Source organism: Arabidopsis thaliana, assembly GCF_000001735.4.
Source record: "Arabidopsis thaliana chromosome 1 sequence".
NCBI classification, from domain to species: domain Eukaryota; kingdom Viridiplantae; phylum Streptophyta; class Magnoliopsida; order Brassicales; family Brassicaceae; genus Arabidopsis; species Arabidopsis thaliana.
In genome coordinates this window covers 19333081-19349512 of record NC_003070.9, presented here as the reverse complement: position 1 = coordinate 19349512, position 16432 = coordinate 19333081, and the positions used below count along the sequence as shown (strand labels likewise).

The following is a 16432-nucleotide window of genomic DNA, read 5'->3' as shown; positions in this document are numbered from 1 at the left end:
AATATATTGGTATCATATACTTCTTGGCTTGAACAGTGGCCGTGAAGCTCACTCACTATGGGCGCTATAGAGTCTGACCATGTAATAATCCTTTTTCTAGGGACCCGAAGCTTTTGCTGTCTTGCTTATAGAACAATTTCGTCGAGATTTATCGACGTGTCGCAACCAGATTGATAGACAGAAATTCACCCCAAGAAATATAGGTTTTAATAGACTGGTTTAGTTATATTGCAAATTTCCAAAAATATGCGATGCATAAATTTTTTTGATGGATATTAAAAAAAATAGGTGCCTATTGATTTTTGTTACTTTTTGGTTGGTATAACAAATGTATGGTTTATTGGCTTTATATTTGTTAGTTGGACCATGTGGGAAGCATTTCTCTCACGTTTAAAAAGGAATGTAACCGTTTCCTTTTCAAGAATTTATAACTCCTCTCATTGTCACAAAGAATATAAAGACTTTGTCTAAGTGAGGTTTTCACTTTCACATTATATAAGAATTTTTTTACTATTCCTTGCTATCACTATCCACAAACTCGCAAGTTACTCTCTCATTCCTCATCGTACCCTCTTTACTCAGGTTACTATGTCTCAGTCTCACTTCTTTTTTTGTTTTACTCGAGTTTTCTTGAGTATTAATCAGCGAAAAAACGTATTTTGAATATTTTATGTTTTGTGTTTCTTCTCTAACTAGTGACTACTTCTAGATTTCAAAGAACTTATAAACAAATTATTATATTATTTTCTTTTTTCTTTCCAATTTTGTATTTCTTCCTTCTTAACAATAGCTTTAAGCTAGGCTTCTTTTTCTCTTTATAACGTCAAAACTGATTAGTTTGTTAGGAAATTGCAGAGGCAAATTAAAGTAATGATAGTGTAAACCATGAATTTGTCAAAATCCAGAAATTTTTTCTAATGATTTCCTCTTGTTAAGTATGTAAAAATAATAATTATGTCAAAGACTCAAAAGAAGACAAAGATCTGAAAAAGTATTTCCTGAATCATGGAACCTGAGAAATAATATTCAACAAAAAAAGTAATTAATTATCTAGGGTTATAACGTTTTTTGCTTCACAGTTGTGATAAGTAAAAAAAAAACATAGTTTGTGTTGCTTCCTCTTATTCTGTTTTTCATATGAGGAGACCATTCGGTTCTTTGTTTCTTAGTGTGTTTCTATGAAAACGTTTCCATCTTTCAGGTATTTTCTGAAGTTAAAAGATAGAAATAATGTCTGAAAAGGTGGGAGCGATGGGTGGTAACAAGGGTGGAGCATTCGACGATGGTGTTTTTGATGGTGTGAAGAAAGTAATTGTTGGAAAAGACTTCAACAATGTAACTTATATCAAGGTTGAATACGAAAAGGACGGAAAATTCGAAATTCGTGAACACGGGACTAATCGCGGGCAGCTAAAAGAGGTAATGAATAAACCATGACTTTGTTATTATTCACTTGGTTCTTATGAAACTCGTAAAATTTTTGTTTTTAATGGAAAATGAAATGCAGTTTTCAGTGGATTATCCGAATGAATATATCACAGCCGTTGGTGGAAGCTACGACACTGTTTTCGGTTACGGATCAGCGTTGATCAAGTCATTACTCTTCAAAACCTCTTATGGAAGAACCTCTCCAATCCTTGGTCACACGACATTACTAGGGAATCCAGCTGGGAAAGAATTCATGCTCGAGTCCAAATATGGAGGAAAGCTTCTTGGTTTCCATGGACGTTCTGGTGAAGCTCTTGATGCCATTGGACCTCACTTCTTTGCTGTGAACTCTTCTCTTAAGCACTTTAAACCGCAAGGTGGGAATGGAGGGAGTGCTTGGGACGATGGTGCTTTTGATGGTGTTAGAAAAGTGCTTGTTGGGCGAAATGGTAAGTTTGTGAGTTATGTCAGGTTTGAGTATGCGAAAGGAGAAAGAATGGTACCACATGCTCATGGGAAGAGACAAGAAGCTCCACAAGAGGTATCTTCATAGAAATATTTGTGTTGTTTCTTGTTTACTAAGATTTTATTGGTCTCTTTTGACTGGATAAATTTTTGAATTTGGTTGTAGTTTGTAGTGGATTATCCTAATGAACATATTACATCGGTCGAGGGAACAATCGATGGTTACCTTTCGTCGCTGAAGTTTACGACATCAAAAGGAAGAACCTCCCCTGTTTTTGGGAATGTGGTCGGTAGTAAATTTGTGTTCGAAGAAACAAGTTTTAAACTTGTTGGGTTTTGTGGTCGATCCGGTGAAGCTATTGATGCTCTTGGTGCACATTTTGCCCCTCTTCCTGCTCCCACTCCAGCTCCCGCGCCCGCGCCCGCGCCCGCTCCAGCTCCAGCTCCCTCGCCCGCTCCCGCTTCTGCGCCCGTTCCAGCTCCCGCACCCACGCCCGCTCCAGCTCCAGCTCCTCCTAACAAAGTGGAAGCTCTAGGAGGAAATGGTGGAACAATATTTGACGATGGTGCTTTCGATCATGTAAGAAAGGTTTATATTGGTCAAGGTGATTCTGGTGTAGCTTATGTGAAGTTCGAATACAGAAAAGATGGGAAAAGAGAGACACGGGAGCATGGAAAAATGACAGTGTTAGGAACAGAGGAGTTTGAGGTTGAGTCTGATGATTACATCACATCAATTGAAGTTTCTGTCGACAATGTCTTTGGTTTTAAGAGTGAAATCGTCACTTCTCTTGTCTTCAAGACCTTTAAGGGAATAACCTCACAACCTTTTGGAATGGAGACTGAGAAGAAATTGGAACTTAAAGACGGTAAAGGAGGAAAACTTGTGGGATTCCATGGGAAAGCTAGTGATGTTCTTTATGCTCTTGGCGCTTATTTCGCTCCAACAACAAATTCAACTACGCCATCGACTCCTTCTACATCTAAGAAACTACAAGCAAGAGGTGGAAATGGAGGAGCTTCTTGGGATGATGGTGTTTTTGATGGTGTTAGAAAGATACTTGTAGGTCAAGGAAACGATGGTGTAGCTTTCGTTACGTTTGAGTACAACAAAGGCTCTCAAGCAATCCTCGGTGATCGTCATGGGAAGCAAACATTACTTGGAACTGAAACGGTTCTTTCTTCTCTCCAGTCTGTTTCTAGTTTCACCCAAAATTTGATTTCTTGACCTAATGTTCCTCCTCTTCTTTTCTTTTGTAGTTTGAGCTTGATTATCCAAGTGAGTACATCACTTCGGTAGAAGGTTACTATGACAAAATTTTCGGAGTTGAAGCTGAAGTGGTGACGAGTCTAACGTTCAAGACTAACAAGAGAACGTCTCAGCCGTTTGGAATGACTGCTGGGGAACATTTCGAGCTTAACGAGGACGGTTACAAGATCGTTGGGTTCCATGGCAAAGCTGGTGATTTGGTTCATCAGATCGGAGTCCATGCCGTGCCCATTTTCACCAATTACAGATGTGTTTTCTAGTTTCTTTCTCTGATGATTCCGTTAAATAAGGTCCATGGACCATGGTTATGGATTTGTGTGTGTTTCACTGTTTTAGTGTCAATGCTTTATGCGATCATGTGATGTTATGCCTTCATGGTATTTGATCACTAATAAAGGATTTTTCTTGTCAATCTCTTTTTAGATTTTTGTTAAATTTTCGCATATGAAAATAAAAATTAAAAAATAACTCATTTTTCAAAAACAATATTTCTAAAATTTCAATGAAATATTGCAAATCATTTTGTTTGCATTGACAACTCCAAACCTCTTTGAACAAGCGTGGGTCTATCACAAGTTATTTGTTGCGACGCCATACATACCAAACCTATCAATATCCAGAAGAAAAAAAAAAACCGGTGTTGTGTGAACTCCTTCCATGAGTTCCACTCTTTTTTTTTTGCAGCAAAAATGGTCCACAAAAAATTGTTGTTTCTTTCTCAATTTTTTCAAAAGAAATTTTCACAGAAGTGGACGAAAAAAGATTTGCTTTCACCGTTTGTCAAAGTGAGAACTGGTTTTCACGTTTTGTCTTTTCATTCAATTTCGGACCAAATTACTCTGGGAAAACTTAATAATGGCACAAACCAAACTGTGCAGCAGTTCGTATCGGTTAAGTTGACGACGTAAACCAAACCCTACAGCAGTTGGTTTCGGTTTAGTTGATGCGGTTCAGTTTTGAAAAAGACAAAAAAAAAAACTGAAACGAAGAAACCCGAAAAAACGAAGAAGAGAAGAGAGTAACGGAGAGATTTGAGAGAGAATCAGAAAGCGAAACGAAATTCAGTATCCATTGCTTCAAAATTCGACATAACTTTGAATTGTTGGGTAGTTGAATTGAGCCACTGAACTCCCACATCCGGGGAAGTGAAAGTTACTGTTTTTCCCGGCGAAGCCAAGAGAAAGTTACTGTTTATTCCGGCGAAATTTGAACCTCCGGCGAGATAGCATCTTTAGCTATGGCTGGGAATAAAGCTAACGACGAAGTCCCGAGGAAGCAGCATGGTCCAGGGAAGGAGAAGCGGGTATTAAGAGTTTCCCCGCAGAGAAAACGCTCTGCGACAAAGGCAACGGAGGAACTGGGTTAGAATCTCTAATTTACCGTTTGTTGTCTTTGGGTGTATCAGAATTGTAAAGCTTATTTGATTAAAGGGTTAGAATTTGTCGGAATTTAGCATATCTTTAGGACGAAAAATTGAGAAGTAGAATTGGAAATCTCTGTTTCCGCCAAAAATATGATTTTGAGTTATAATCTGGAAAATGTCTGTGTACATACACTACTTCGGTTTGCTTAACAGTATATGACTTTTAATTGCAGGTAGTCCAAGTGTTGCTCCGACTGAAGATCTTACAGTTGAAGAGTTACCACCAAGACTCTTTGCTCTAGACCGGTATCCTTCCGAGACGAAGATGAACGCGTACTCTAAACCGGAGTACATTTCTGACATAGCAAATGTACTAAAGGGGAAACCAGAGATGCAGTTTCTTCTCGATTCTCCATTTGGGGAACTTTTTAAAATACCCAAAAACAAGGCATCTTTCAATGCTAAGCTTGTCCTTGGACTAATATGCCGTCAGTTAGTGACAAAGAAGGTGAATGAGATGTGGATTGTATTCGGCGGTCATCCAATCAGATTTGGATTAAGAGAATTTAGTATCCTAACTAGGCTGGAATGTGGGAAGTATCTCAAGAAGAAAGACGTTGATGATGTTATCAGTGTGAAACCTGAGTGTGAGAGTGTTTGGAAGACTCTGTTTGATGAGAGGTTTGGGAACACGGTTCCAACAATTGCTGATTTGGTGAGCTGGCTGCAGGAGGAGGAAAGCATGGAGGGGTGGAAGCAACTGGCACTATCTCTTATTATTTTGGTTGACGGTGTGGTAGCGGCCCACAGTAACCCCAACAGGCCTACTTCGAAGACTGTCGAGATGACTAAGAACCTGGAGTTCTTCTGCAAATACCCATGGGGAAGGGTGTCCTTTACCCGTACTTTGGGGAGGATAGCAAATTTCCAAACTCCTTACGATGCTCAACAACTAATAAGGGGTTTACTTGTAGGGTCTTATGCACTCCATGGCTTCCCATTAGCTCTCCAGCTTTTAACTTTCGAAACAATCCCATCAATTGCTAAGCTAGGACCTGATGATGTACCTAACAGGACATTTGCTGAGAGGTCTATCCATCGTCTTGCCTCTCTGCGAGCAATCCGGACATCTCGCATTTTGGAGTGTGAGACTGCTGATGAGGTGTGTTAAATTGTGTATGTACGTACATAATAAGTAAATGTACATTATCTATGGTTAACATACTTATTTGTGTAGGTTGAGGTCAACTATATTGTGAAACCAGCTGATAATGTTTGTCCTCCATCTCTTTCATGGGATGATGAAGTTGATGATCCAAGGGTTGATTACATTGAGGCACTGTTGATAGATGGGCACCAGTGGCAGGAGGATGAATGGGTTGGAGGCTATGCTAGAGTACCAAAGCAGTTGCGCCCACCATAACTAGAAGAGACAGGTAAGTATAAGTATAAAGGTTGTTTACAAATTTTTTTGGTATTGCATCCAGAAGAAAACCAATTAATAGCAGCAACTGGTCTATTGTAGATGTTAAGAGGAAACGAAATGCACCGGGCCCGAGCCCTAAAGAACCTACTATGAAAAAACAGAAATCTGAAATGGACTGTGATAAAGAAGAGAATGCTGAGGATTGTTTTGGAGAGCCTGTGCCTGAGAGGTTTATTGTTGAAATGAGGAGGTCTTTCAAGGAGCTGGAAGACCAAATGTATCAAATGCATGAAGATATGAAAGACTTTGTCCGTGACCAGATACGTGCTGCCCTTGATCCAAAAGGCAAAAGGCCAGAACAAACCATACCTTCCCATGATTCGCGGGAACCACCTACTTCTATGGATAAGGGCACCGGTTACTGCGAAGAAGCCATCGAGAAGGATGTCTACAAAAGGAAGCACTGGAACGAGAAAGTCTTCAAGGCTGACTCGTGTTTCTCATGATGTGGACACTCCTGCACTTTCTGTTGGCTGTAATTCGAAAGAGGAAGATTTGGATGTCCCTGGAGTACATACCACTGCTGTCGGCGGAAGAAGAAAACCTTCAAAGCCGAAGAAAAATGTTTCTTTTGCTGTTGACACTACTGAGCTACCTGATTCCAATAAGGAAGATATGCAAGGATTCGTTGATGAACAGGTAAGTCATGTACGTACATTGCTAAATATTTTATAATCCATATGTATAATTGTACTGTCTGTTTCGATACAGTATGACGCTAATAATGAAAGTGATTTTACTGCAAATGATGGATTGGATTCTTCGGCCGCTGAAGAAGAGATATTAGACACTGGATTTTTAATAGTTCCTTATGCTGGATCCACACAATCCCATCTGGTATGTCGTCTAGTAATACTCTTAACAATCTGTTTAAATGGTGTACGTACATATTCGCTTAAGAAGTTAGTTAAACTATGTTTCAGGATAGAGGAAATGTTGTTGTTGGTAAGACTGTCTTCTTAGGTTCAATGTCTGGGACTGTCTTCTTAGGTTCAATGTCTGGGACTGTCTATGTTACACAGAAAGAGAGGCCTGTGGAAGAAGCTACTGTTGACACCGAGATGGAAGAAGTTCCATCTAATGTGTCTGCAAGAGTTTCAGAGGTAGATCTTCTGGTAATCGTTATATACAGATTTTCATGACTATATGCATATATATTACATTAATTTCTCCACTTATCTAACGCTTAACTCTATGGTAGCCTATGTTTCAGGATAATGGACCAAAGGATGTTGCTGAACCTGGCTTAGTTGGTACCCATACAGGGGGCGATGAAATAGCTGATGCTGACATAGAGATGGTAGACAATCCATCAGGTTTACCTTCAACATCTGCACAGGTATGTGTTAGTCACTTGTTCCATATGTGTACGCCCATAAGACTTTGCAAATTATTTTTGTTTCAGGGAAGCAAGAGATGCCAGTGCATCGACTGAAGCTAATGGCAGCGAGTCAGAAGACACTTATGAGCCTTCTGATGGAGATACAGCTCACGTACCTGGCACAAGTGTACGTACATTTTTGTCACTATATTCTGTGTACATATATATTGTTTCATACATTACTAAAAAGTTTCTTTCCGATGATAAATTCTACAGGTTGAGGCGGCAGGAGAATCCAAATTAGTGACAGGGATGGAAGTTGAAATACCTGAGAAGACCCACAGTGATCCCCCGTCACCATTTCAAGTAGTTAACAATGTAAGCTAATTCTTGCAACAAATAAAATGTACTATTTACTGTTCAAATGTATAAAATTTATATTATGCAGGTCATACGGGAGTTGGATACTAAAGCCGTTGGTGATTTGGCTGCAGCTACTGATGTGGAGGTAACAATTTGTGTGTTTCAATTCCTATTTTCGAAATAGCATACATAGGATTATATGTGTACATTATATAGACTTGTGTACGTTAACTTGCACAGGTAGTCATGGAAGAGCACGGTATTGTTGAGGGGTCTGTAGGAACTGAGGATCCTAACCCAGGGTCAGATGAAGCAGACAAGACCGATATTCCTAAAAATAATGTATGTACCTATTTTAAACATAGAAAAACGTATGAAACTGTTGTTGACAATCATATTTGTTAACAGGATGAATCAGACAATGCTGCTGCTGTCGAAGCAAAAGAAGAAAAAAAAACGTCTCCAAAGGTCCCAAAAAAAGTGAAGAAGCAACTTGTCTATGAACAGGATGATGCCCATCCTCATGGTTTTAAGGCAAAAACAGTCTTGGTGCCCGATGTACCAACTCAACAGATAGAGGTTGTTATCAGGGCTGGAAATGTCTCATACAACCCCTTGGACATGGTTGACCTTTCAAAAGTAGAGGAATTCAGCAATATCATTAAAGGACCCTCTGTGTAAGTACATTATATTAAAATGGATTATTTTAATATCTCAATCATCATTTTTCCAAGTCTTAAGGTTGTTATCAAATATTTTTCTGGATTTACAGGATTCACACTCTTTTCGGGTTTCGCAAAGTGCCCAACGAGTTTTTTGCGAACCTTCTAACACCTGGTGAATGGGTCGAAAGTTCGGTATGTTGCATTTATATACGTACATTCCTTGTTATAAATTGTACATAGATGATTAAATTTTTCGTGGAAGTGTACGTACACTGATATATTTTTTGAACATTTCAGCATTTAGAAATGATGGCAATGTTGATGTGGCACAAGAACGGGGAACAGATGATAGCAAACAGATGTATTGTATTGGACATGATGCTGACGCATCTACTTACCAAGCGGGTGGGCGACTTCAAGAAGTGTATCAATAAGAACGGGTTCAAATGGGGTAAATTACTGTCCGACATTGCTAATGGAGTTCACATAAACCGTGAACCCAATATGAAGTGGCTGAAGGATGTCGATGTTGTGTATGCTCCGATGAACTGGAAGAGTGAACATTGGGTTGCTTTGGGAATCAACCTTAATGAACGGCTAATAACTGTGTATGACGCTTTAATATCGCACACGCGTGAGTCGGCTGTGAAGGCGAGAATGACTCCTATTTGCGAAATGATGTCGTACTTAGTCAGAGCGATGTGCTAGGATGTAATGATTTCTCCGTACTCAGTTGAACCTTTTGAGTATGTGCGTTGTCCTACCGTTGCTCAAAACCCAACTACAGGAGATTGCGGGCCATACACGATGAAGTTCTTGGAGTTGCTTGCGTTTGGACACCCTTTTTCGGAATTGATAACCATTCGAGAAGTAGATATGGTCTTCTACCGTCAGAAATACTCGGTTGACATCTACGAGCACGACAAGCGGGAGGCCGGTACTGTGCACTTGCTTTAATCGTCCAAGAACAATATTCTTGTTCTTTGCAACCAATTATTATGAACAAACCTATCTTAGATATATGATTGCAACTACATTTAATTTGGAGATTGTCAGAAGTTAATTTAGTGTCCTCTATCATATTGTCGTACACATCGTTCACTTCTAATTACATAATGTAAATGTGTACGTACATATCGATATGTCTCGTACACTGTATATTAACTTTATAACATAACTCAAGTGATAAATTGATTTGACAGCCAACGCTTACCAACACAAGTATGACATTCATTTCAACCGTAATTGCCCCAACCAAATTCACAGTAGTGGTTATTAAAGTGAAGAAATTACTGACGATCTCTGACTATCTCATATCAAACATGGTTAACCCGACTCTTCTCGACGATTTACTCTCGAAGATAGCTAAGAACCTGGCTGACCAATGCTGGTCCAACCTTGGTCCACTGGTACGATCCGGCACCCGTGGAAGAGACATTGTCTACCGTCCGGATGTCCTCAAAGATGCCAATATTCTCACCTTGTGTAACTCGCCCGATGACTTCCAAGCTGGAGGGGGCCACAATCCCTCCGGATCCGCTGATGAAGGCCGACATCGACCATTTTTCTTACGGTGTTTTGCAGCTAATAATCCCACGGCCGTGTATTACGAAGGTATTCGTGTTCTAACGAATGATCGAAACATCAATGGAGCCATCAGGCTCTTACAGCGTCATGCTCTAGTACGAGCAAATGCAACACTTGCATGCGCCATTGTATTCTATATGCTGGGTATGATTATATGGGCGGCTTGTTTCTACAGCTCTTCACCTAGCATCTTTCTTCCTCCTCGATGCGAACCATCGCATTAGGACATCCCGAATGAACTCGATCATGTAAACAATCGGATAATTTTTTGCTTTTGTTAACACATGATTCATGGACTCAGAGTTGTTGCCAGACATGATATTGTAGCGTTCTCCTCTACAGTGAGCTCTTGTCCAATGCTCAAATCCTATGTCCTCTAGGTATTTTTCGCATTTAGCACTCTTTTCCCTTAACAGTTCAAAATATTTCTCGAAATCCCTGACCCTATAAGCTTTGGCAGCGCTGAAAAATAAAGCAGACACACCAAACTTACCATAATAGGTGGAGAGGTTTCGCTCAAGGTGAACAGCACATGCTCCATGATGCGCTCTCGGGTAAACAACACTTAGGCCTTTGTATATAGATGAATGTCTGTCCGAGACAATCAATAAATCGTCACTGTCTTGAACAATCTCAGCTAACTTTTCAAAAAACCATGCCCAAGAAGCATCGGTCTCACCATCAACAACACCAAAAGCTATTGGGAATATTTGGAAGTTCCCATCTTGGGCACATACAATAAGGAGACATCCTTTGTAAGGTCCGACTAGCTGCGTTCCATCTACCACAACTACCTTCCTCATATATATCAGACCTTTGATAGAAGCGCCAAGAGAGACAAAGACATACTTGAAGCGCTGTTTACCATCATCTTCTGGTGTATAGTGTAGGTGTGTTATTGTACCCGGATTAGCTAATTGGAGAAGATACAGATAGGTCGGCAAAAACCTGTAATTTGCTATCTCATCCCCCCTTACATTTTCCACTGCAACCTCTTTTGCTCTCCAAGCGGTAGAATATGAAATCCGCACATTCAGATCATTTAGGAGCAGCTGTGGTAAATCGACAGCTCGCGGCCCACCCTGCGTAGAACTGTATCTGCTCCTCACAACTTCCCCGAGGAACTTATAATTAGCATGTTTATTGTAGTTCTTCCGAGAGTCGATGTTACACGTATGTGTCGTAGCATACGAAGTGATTTTGAAACTTTCTGAATCCTTCACGACGCGAGCAGTCAATTGCCATGGACAAGTCTCATCAACGCACACCATCTTCAATGTTTTAGGACATGACTGAGGTTGCTTGAAGCAAAAGCATTGCTTTATCGCTTGAAGAGACATTGTTTGTTGCAAGACTTTTCTATTCTTAAAAACACTTCCAACAAACAAAGTTTCGCCTGTGGTGCTGATTTCAACCTGTGTCTCATCAGCTCAAAAATTGAGTAAGTCATCGAACACAGGAGCAGCATCGTTACCGAGATTCGCCAACTCGCCACCATGTAACTTAGGAAATTCATTATACACTTGGTAAGCCTCAGCTGCGGTAACTACACCATTATCATTCAGTGTCCCAGTTGAGGAAGCTCCAATACCGTCGATCACTTCATCCCCGGTGACTTCGTCTATACAAATAAGATTGGAATCCCTTTGCCCTTCGCAGCGTGTACCGTAACCCAATGGAGAAATTGTTTCTTTGTCAGGTACATTAAGACCAGTGTACGTACACGTTTCCAAGAGACGACTGAATTCCCCTGTATCTCCGCCAGGTACACTAACACCCGTGTACGTACACGTTTCCAATAAACGACTGAATTCCCCTGGATGTTGAGCAGTCTGTTGAGTGAGACTGACGTCTTCCTCAAGATTTCCTTGTACATATTCTTCTACTATTACATCGTTCCACTTGTTGTAATCGTATTTTTCGCCAATACCTTCACTACCGTCTGTGGTAGGATACAGGGTACTTCCCCCAATAGATCCATCCACACCAAGATAATCATCACACCCATCATCATCTTCGTTGCCCTCCTCCACTTCATCCTCTTCTGTTGTATCGTCTTCAACATCGGCTTGCTCCTCTGCATCCTCATTATTTTCATCAACATTTGTAGCACTATCAAACACACGGTCACTTTCAGAAACTTCACCATGAGACCTAGAGACAGTATTCCCGAACGCCTTCACTGTATTATTGAAAGAGACGAACAAGTTGAGAGAAAGATACCCACCACGAACCAAAAAAAAACGTTTCGAGACCCATCTGACTGTCAATGTATACAGGAGGGTGTTTAGTATCTATCAGCACTGACATTTCTCCCAGCATCCAGTAGCTAATTATGGGATTGATCTCGGTGGACTTCAAACTGAAAGCCTCTCGGAGTGTACGGACAAAGTCCGTGTACGTCATGGTTTCCTGAACGCGTACACAACGACCAAAGATGCCTTCCTTAGGTTCAAATTTCCATTCTCCTTCTTTGCATTTCCACTCACCGACCATAGTAAATACGGGAATATCCATAACCCACCTGCATCATAAATTCAGGAGACACACATTAAATGCAACTGAAAAATACTATACATATAAAAAACAAATGGAATGTCGATACTACACATTTATAAACCTAAATACCAATTATCATTTGACTATTTTAAACAAACAAATATAGATTTTGCAAATTTTCTGATAAAAAAATGGAGTTCGAACACAATCAAGATCCTAATATGACATAACAAAAAACTTCTTAAAAGAACTTCATTACTTACACGAGCAATGCTTGTTTTGGCTCCAAACTTGGTACAAAAACAAGATCAACACTTCTTCAGCAGCAATGTCCGTTCTCAATAATTCTTTGTTCTTGGGTTCATCTTCTTTATCTCAACAATTTTTTTATTAATTATTATCAATAATTTTTTTAATATTATTTGATGTAATGATGATTTTGCATTAATTGTGACAATAGTCACATCTAAACTTTTTGGGGGCATTAAATGTTGATGTCACTTCGGAATAATGGAAATAATCTCACTTGTAACGGAACCGAATCGCGTCAACGTGAAACAAAAAATCTTTAACTGAACCGGAACAGTGTACGTAACTAAACCTACTAAACTAAACCGTACATTTCAACAATTACTAAGAGAGAAGCGCAAGGGCAGAAACGTCATTTTGCAGACGAAAAGACAAATGATGAAAACCACATTTGACTTTGACAATCCATGGAAATAAAACATGGTCAACGGGTGTGACCTACAATTTACCCTTTTTTCAACCTTCTTTTGTCATCCATTTAAGAAATTTTGGCAAAACGTTTTTTTTTTTTGTGGGTGAGAAGCATATTCTATATTTTTTTTGTAACCAAAAATGTTTAATATTGCCATGTGACAAATAACAGTAACTAACCTTATCCCGAAAATGGCAATAAATATGGAACCATTACCCACCCTCAATTATTGCAATTTACTCTCCTCCAATCATCCTCCACTCAGGTACGTACTCGCTCTCTCTTCTCTATCTAATTTCGATTTTTCTTGAATATTTTTATCCATCCCCAAATTCTGTGATATCCCCTACTAAAGTTTAAGTATGTAATAAACTTTCAAGCATTTATGAACAAATCAATTCTGTGGCTATGTTGATATCAGTTGCACACACATAATAAGCTATAACTGTATAATTAATGTTTACTCTTTTTATGATTTTGATCCATTACATTCCTAGAGAGACGTTTTTATGTTCATTAGTAACCAATTAAAAAAGGATAAAAGAATTTACGTTTTGTTATAATTTTCAAGTGTATAAACTTCTAATTTGGATGAATTTGTGTAATAATTTTCAGAAGATATCAAACGGAATTCAACGGCCACGATGTCTTGGGATGACGGAAAACACACGAAGGTGAAGAGAGTTCAGCTTACGTTCGATGATGTCATCCGATCTATCGAGGTCGAATACGACGGAACCTCCCTTAAGTCCCAGCCACGTGGCACCGCTGGCACCAAAATTGACGGAGTTAGTAAACAAAGTGTTCACATTTTAGTAAACATTGTTGTTCGTTAATCACGTAACGTTTTGTTTTTCCAGTTTACACTGAGCTCTGATGAGTATATAACGGAGGTGAATGGTTACTACAAAACTACGTTTTCGGGAGAAGTCATAACGTCGTTGACGTTCAAGACGAACAAAAGGACATATGGGACTTACGGAAATAAAACCAGTAGCTACTTTTCTGTTGCCGCACCCAAAGATAACCAGATTGTCGGTTTTCTTGGAAGTAGCAGCCATGCTCTCAACTCCATCGACGCTCATTTTGCCCCTGCTCCTCCTCCTGGTAGCACCGGAGCTAAGCCCGGTGCTAGTGGCATCGGAAGTGATTCTGGTAGCATTGGTAGTGCCGGAACTAACCCTGGTGCTGATGGCACCAGAGAAACCGAAAAAAACGCTGGTGGCTCAAAACCTAGTAGTGGTAGTGCCGGAACTAACCCTGGTGCTAGTGCTGTTGGCAACGGAGAAACCGAAAAAAATGCTGGTGGCTCAAAACCTAGCAGTGGTAGTGCTGGAACTAACCCTGGTGCTAGTGCTGGTGGCAACGGAGAAACCGAAAAAAACGTTGGTGGCTCAAAACCTAGCAGTGGTAAAGCCGGAACTAACCCTGGTGCTAATGCTGGTGGCAACGGAGGAACCGAAAAAAACGCTGGTGGCTCAAAATCTAGCAGTGGTAGTGCTCGAACTAACCCTGGTGCTAGTGCTGGTGGCAACGGAGAAACTGTTTCCAACATTGGAGATACGGAAAGTAACGCTGGTGGCTCGAAAAGTAATGATGGTGCTAACAATGGTGCTAGTGGCATTGAAAGTAATGCTGGTAGCACTGGAACTAACTTTGGTGCTGGTGGCACCGGGGGAATTGGAGATACGGAAAGTGATGCTGGTGGCTCCAAAACTAACTCTGGAAACGGCGGAACTAACGATGGTGCTAGTGGTATTGGAAGTAATGATGGTAGCACTGGAACTAACCCTGGTGCTGGTGGAGGAACAGATTCAAACATCGAAGGTACTGAAAATAACGTTGGTGGCAAGGAAACTAACCCTGGTGCTAGTGGCATTGGAAATAGTGATGGTAGCACTGGAACTAGCCCCGAAGGTACCGAAAGTAACGCTGACGGCACAAAAACTAACACGGGAGGCAAAGAATCTAACACCGGAAGTGAATCCAACACCAATTCTAGTCCACAAAAGTTGGAAGCACAAGGAGGCAATGGAGGAAATCAATGGGACGACGGAACCGATCATGATGGTGTGATGAAGATACATGTTGCAGTTGGTGGTCTAGGAATTGAGCAAATTAGATTTGATTATGTCAAGAACGGACAGTTGAAGGAAGGACCCTTCCACGGTGTCAAAGGAAGAGGTGGCACTTCAACGGTGCGTAAATTTTTATTATTATGGCTCAATTACGTTTTTCGAATAAGTGTTAATTCAAGATTATTGATCTTCATGATTCTGCAGATTGAGATTAGCCATCCGGACGAGTATCTTGTTTCCGTCGAGGGGTTGTACGACTCTTCCAATATCATTCAAGGAATCCAGTTTCAATCCAACAAACACACTTCTCAGTACTTTGGATATGAATATTATGGAGATGGTACACAATTTTCACTTCAAGTTAATGAAAAGAAGATCATTGGTTTCCATGGTTTTGCCGACTCACACCTTAATTCTCTTGGAGCTTATTTCGTTCCAATCTCATCCTCTTCTTCCTCCTTGACTCCTCCTCCCAACAAAGTTAAAGCTCAAGGAGGAAGTTATGGAGAAACATTTGACGATGGTGCTTTCGATCATGTAAGAAAGGTTTATGTTGGTCAAGGTGATTCTGGTGTAGCTTATGTCAAGTTCGATTATGAAAAAGACGGTAAAAAGGAGACACAAGAACATGGAAAAATGACATTGTCAGGAACAGAGGAGTTTGAGGTTGATTCAGACGATTACATAACATCAATGGAGGTTTATGTCGACAAAGTCTACGGTTATAAAAGCGAAATCGTCATTGCTCTTACCTTCAAGACCTTTAAGGGTGAAACTTCTCCACGTTTTGGAATAGAGACTGAGAATAAATATGAAGTTAAAGACGGTAAAGGAGGAAAACTTGCTGGTTTCCATGGAAAAGCTAGCGATGTTCTTTATGCTATTGGTGCTTATTTCATTCCAGCAGCAAATTAGAGAGTTTTTGAGTTTCATTCTCTCTTGATTACGTACGTATACTAAGTTCTTGCTTAGGAATTTGTCACTCGAAGTTTGAATAATTAAGCTTTTTAGCTTTTACTATGTTTAGATATATTTTAAGTTATCATGTGATGTTTCTACTTTGATGGTGTGTTGTACTTGTCAATAGTAATAAAGGATCTTTGTTTTCAATTTTTTGGCCTTTAAAACACCAAATTTTGTATGTATGTTTACTTGTGAAGTTTTTTACATGTTTTTAAAAAGTATT

General features: G+C 40.0%; 2 protein-coding genes and 2 pseudogenes across 7 annotated transcripts; 3 read left to right on the top strand and 1 right to left on the bottom strand.

Annotated features, from left to right (window-relative positions):
* The first annotated feature begins 424 nt into the window (after positions 1-424).
* On the top strand, positions 425-3642 carry MBP2 (myrosinase-binding protein 2). 3 transcript variants are annotated; one of them, NM_104084.4, is made up of 5 exons: positions 425-582; positions 1202-1419; positions 1508-1969; positions 2060-3067; positions 3154-3642. In NM_104084.4, exons 2-5 carry the CDS (start codon positions 1231-1233, stop codon positions 3421-3423), a joined length of 1929 nt encoding a protein of 642 aa, NP_175615.1. In that variant the 5' UTR covers positions 425-582; positions 1202-1230; the 3' UTR covers positions 3424-3642. The 3 variants fall into 3 exon arrangements, with proteins under 3 accessions (NP_175615.1, NP_001321720.1, NP_849794.1); NM_001333522.1 differs by having other exon boundaries at positions 457-582; positions 2060-3631; NM_179463.3 differs by having other exon boundaries at positions 562-1419; positions 3154-3573.
* Positions 3643-4400: 758 nt separating this feature from the next.
* On the top strand, positions 4401-10172 carry AT1G52020 (annotated as a pseudogene; the record flags this gene model as incomplete). The annotated part of the gene is made up of 1 exon: positions 4401-10172.
* Positions 10129-12465, bottom strand: AT1G52010 (annotated as a pseudogene; the record flags this gene model as incomplete). The annotated part of the gene is made up of 1 exon: positions 10129-12465.
* Positions 12466-13377: 912 nt separating this feature from the next.
* Positions 13378-16425, top strand: AT1G52000 (Mannose-binding lectin superfamily protein). Of its 2 annotated transcripts, none has more exons than NM_104081.4 (4): positions 13378-13433; positions 13784-13956; positions 14029-15366; positions 15451-16425. In NM_104081.4, the coding sequence occupies exons 2-4, from the start codon at positions 13813-13815 to the stop codon at positions 16159-16161; spliced, it is 2193 nt and encodes a 730-aa protein (NP_175612.1). In that variant the 5' UTR covers positions 13378-13433; positions 13784-13812; the 3' UTR covers positions 16162-16425. The 2 variants fall into 2 exon arrangements, with proteins under 2 accessions (NP_175612.1, NP_001320196.1); NM_001333521.1 differs by lacking the exon at positions 13378-13433 and adding an exon at positions 13441-13615 and having other exon boundaries at positions 15451-16356.
* The last annotated feature ends 7 nt before the right edge of the window (positions 16426-16432 follow it).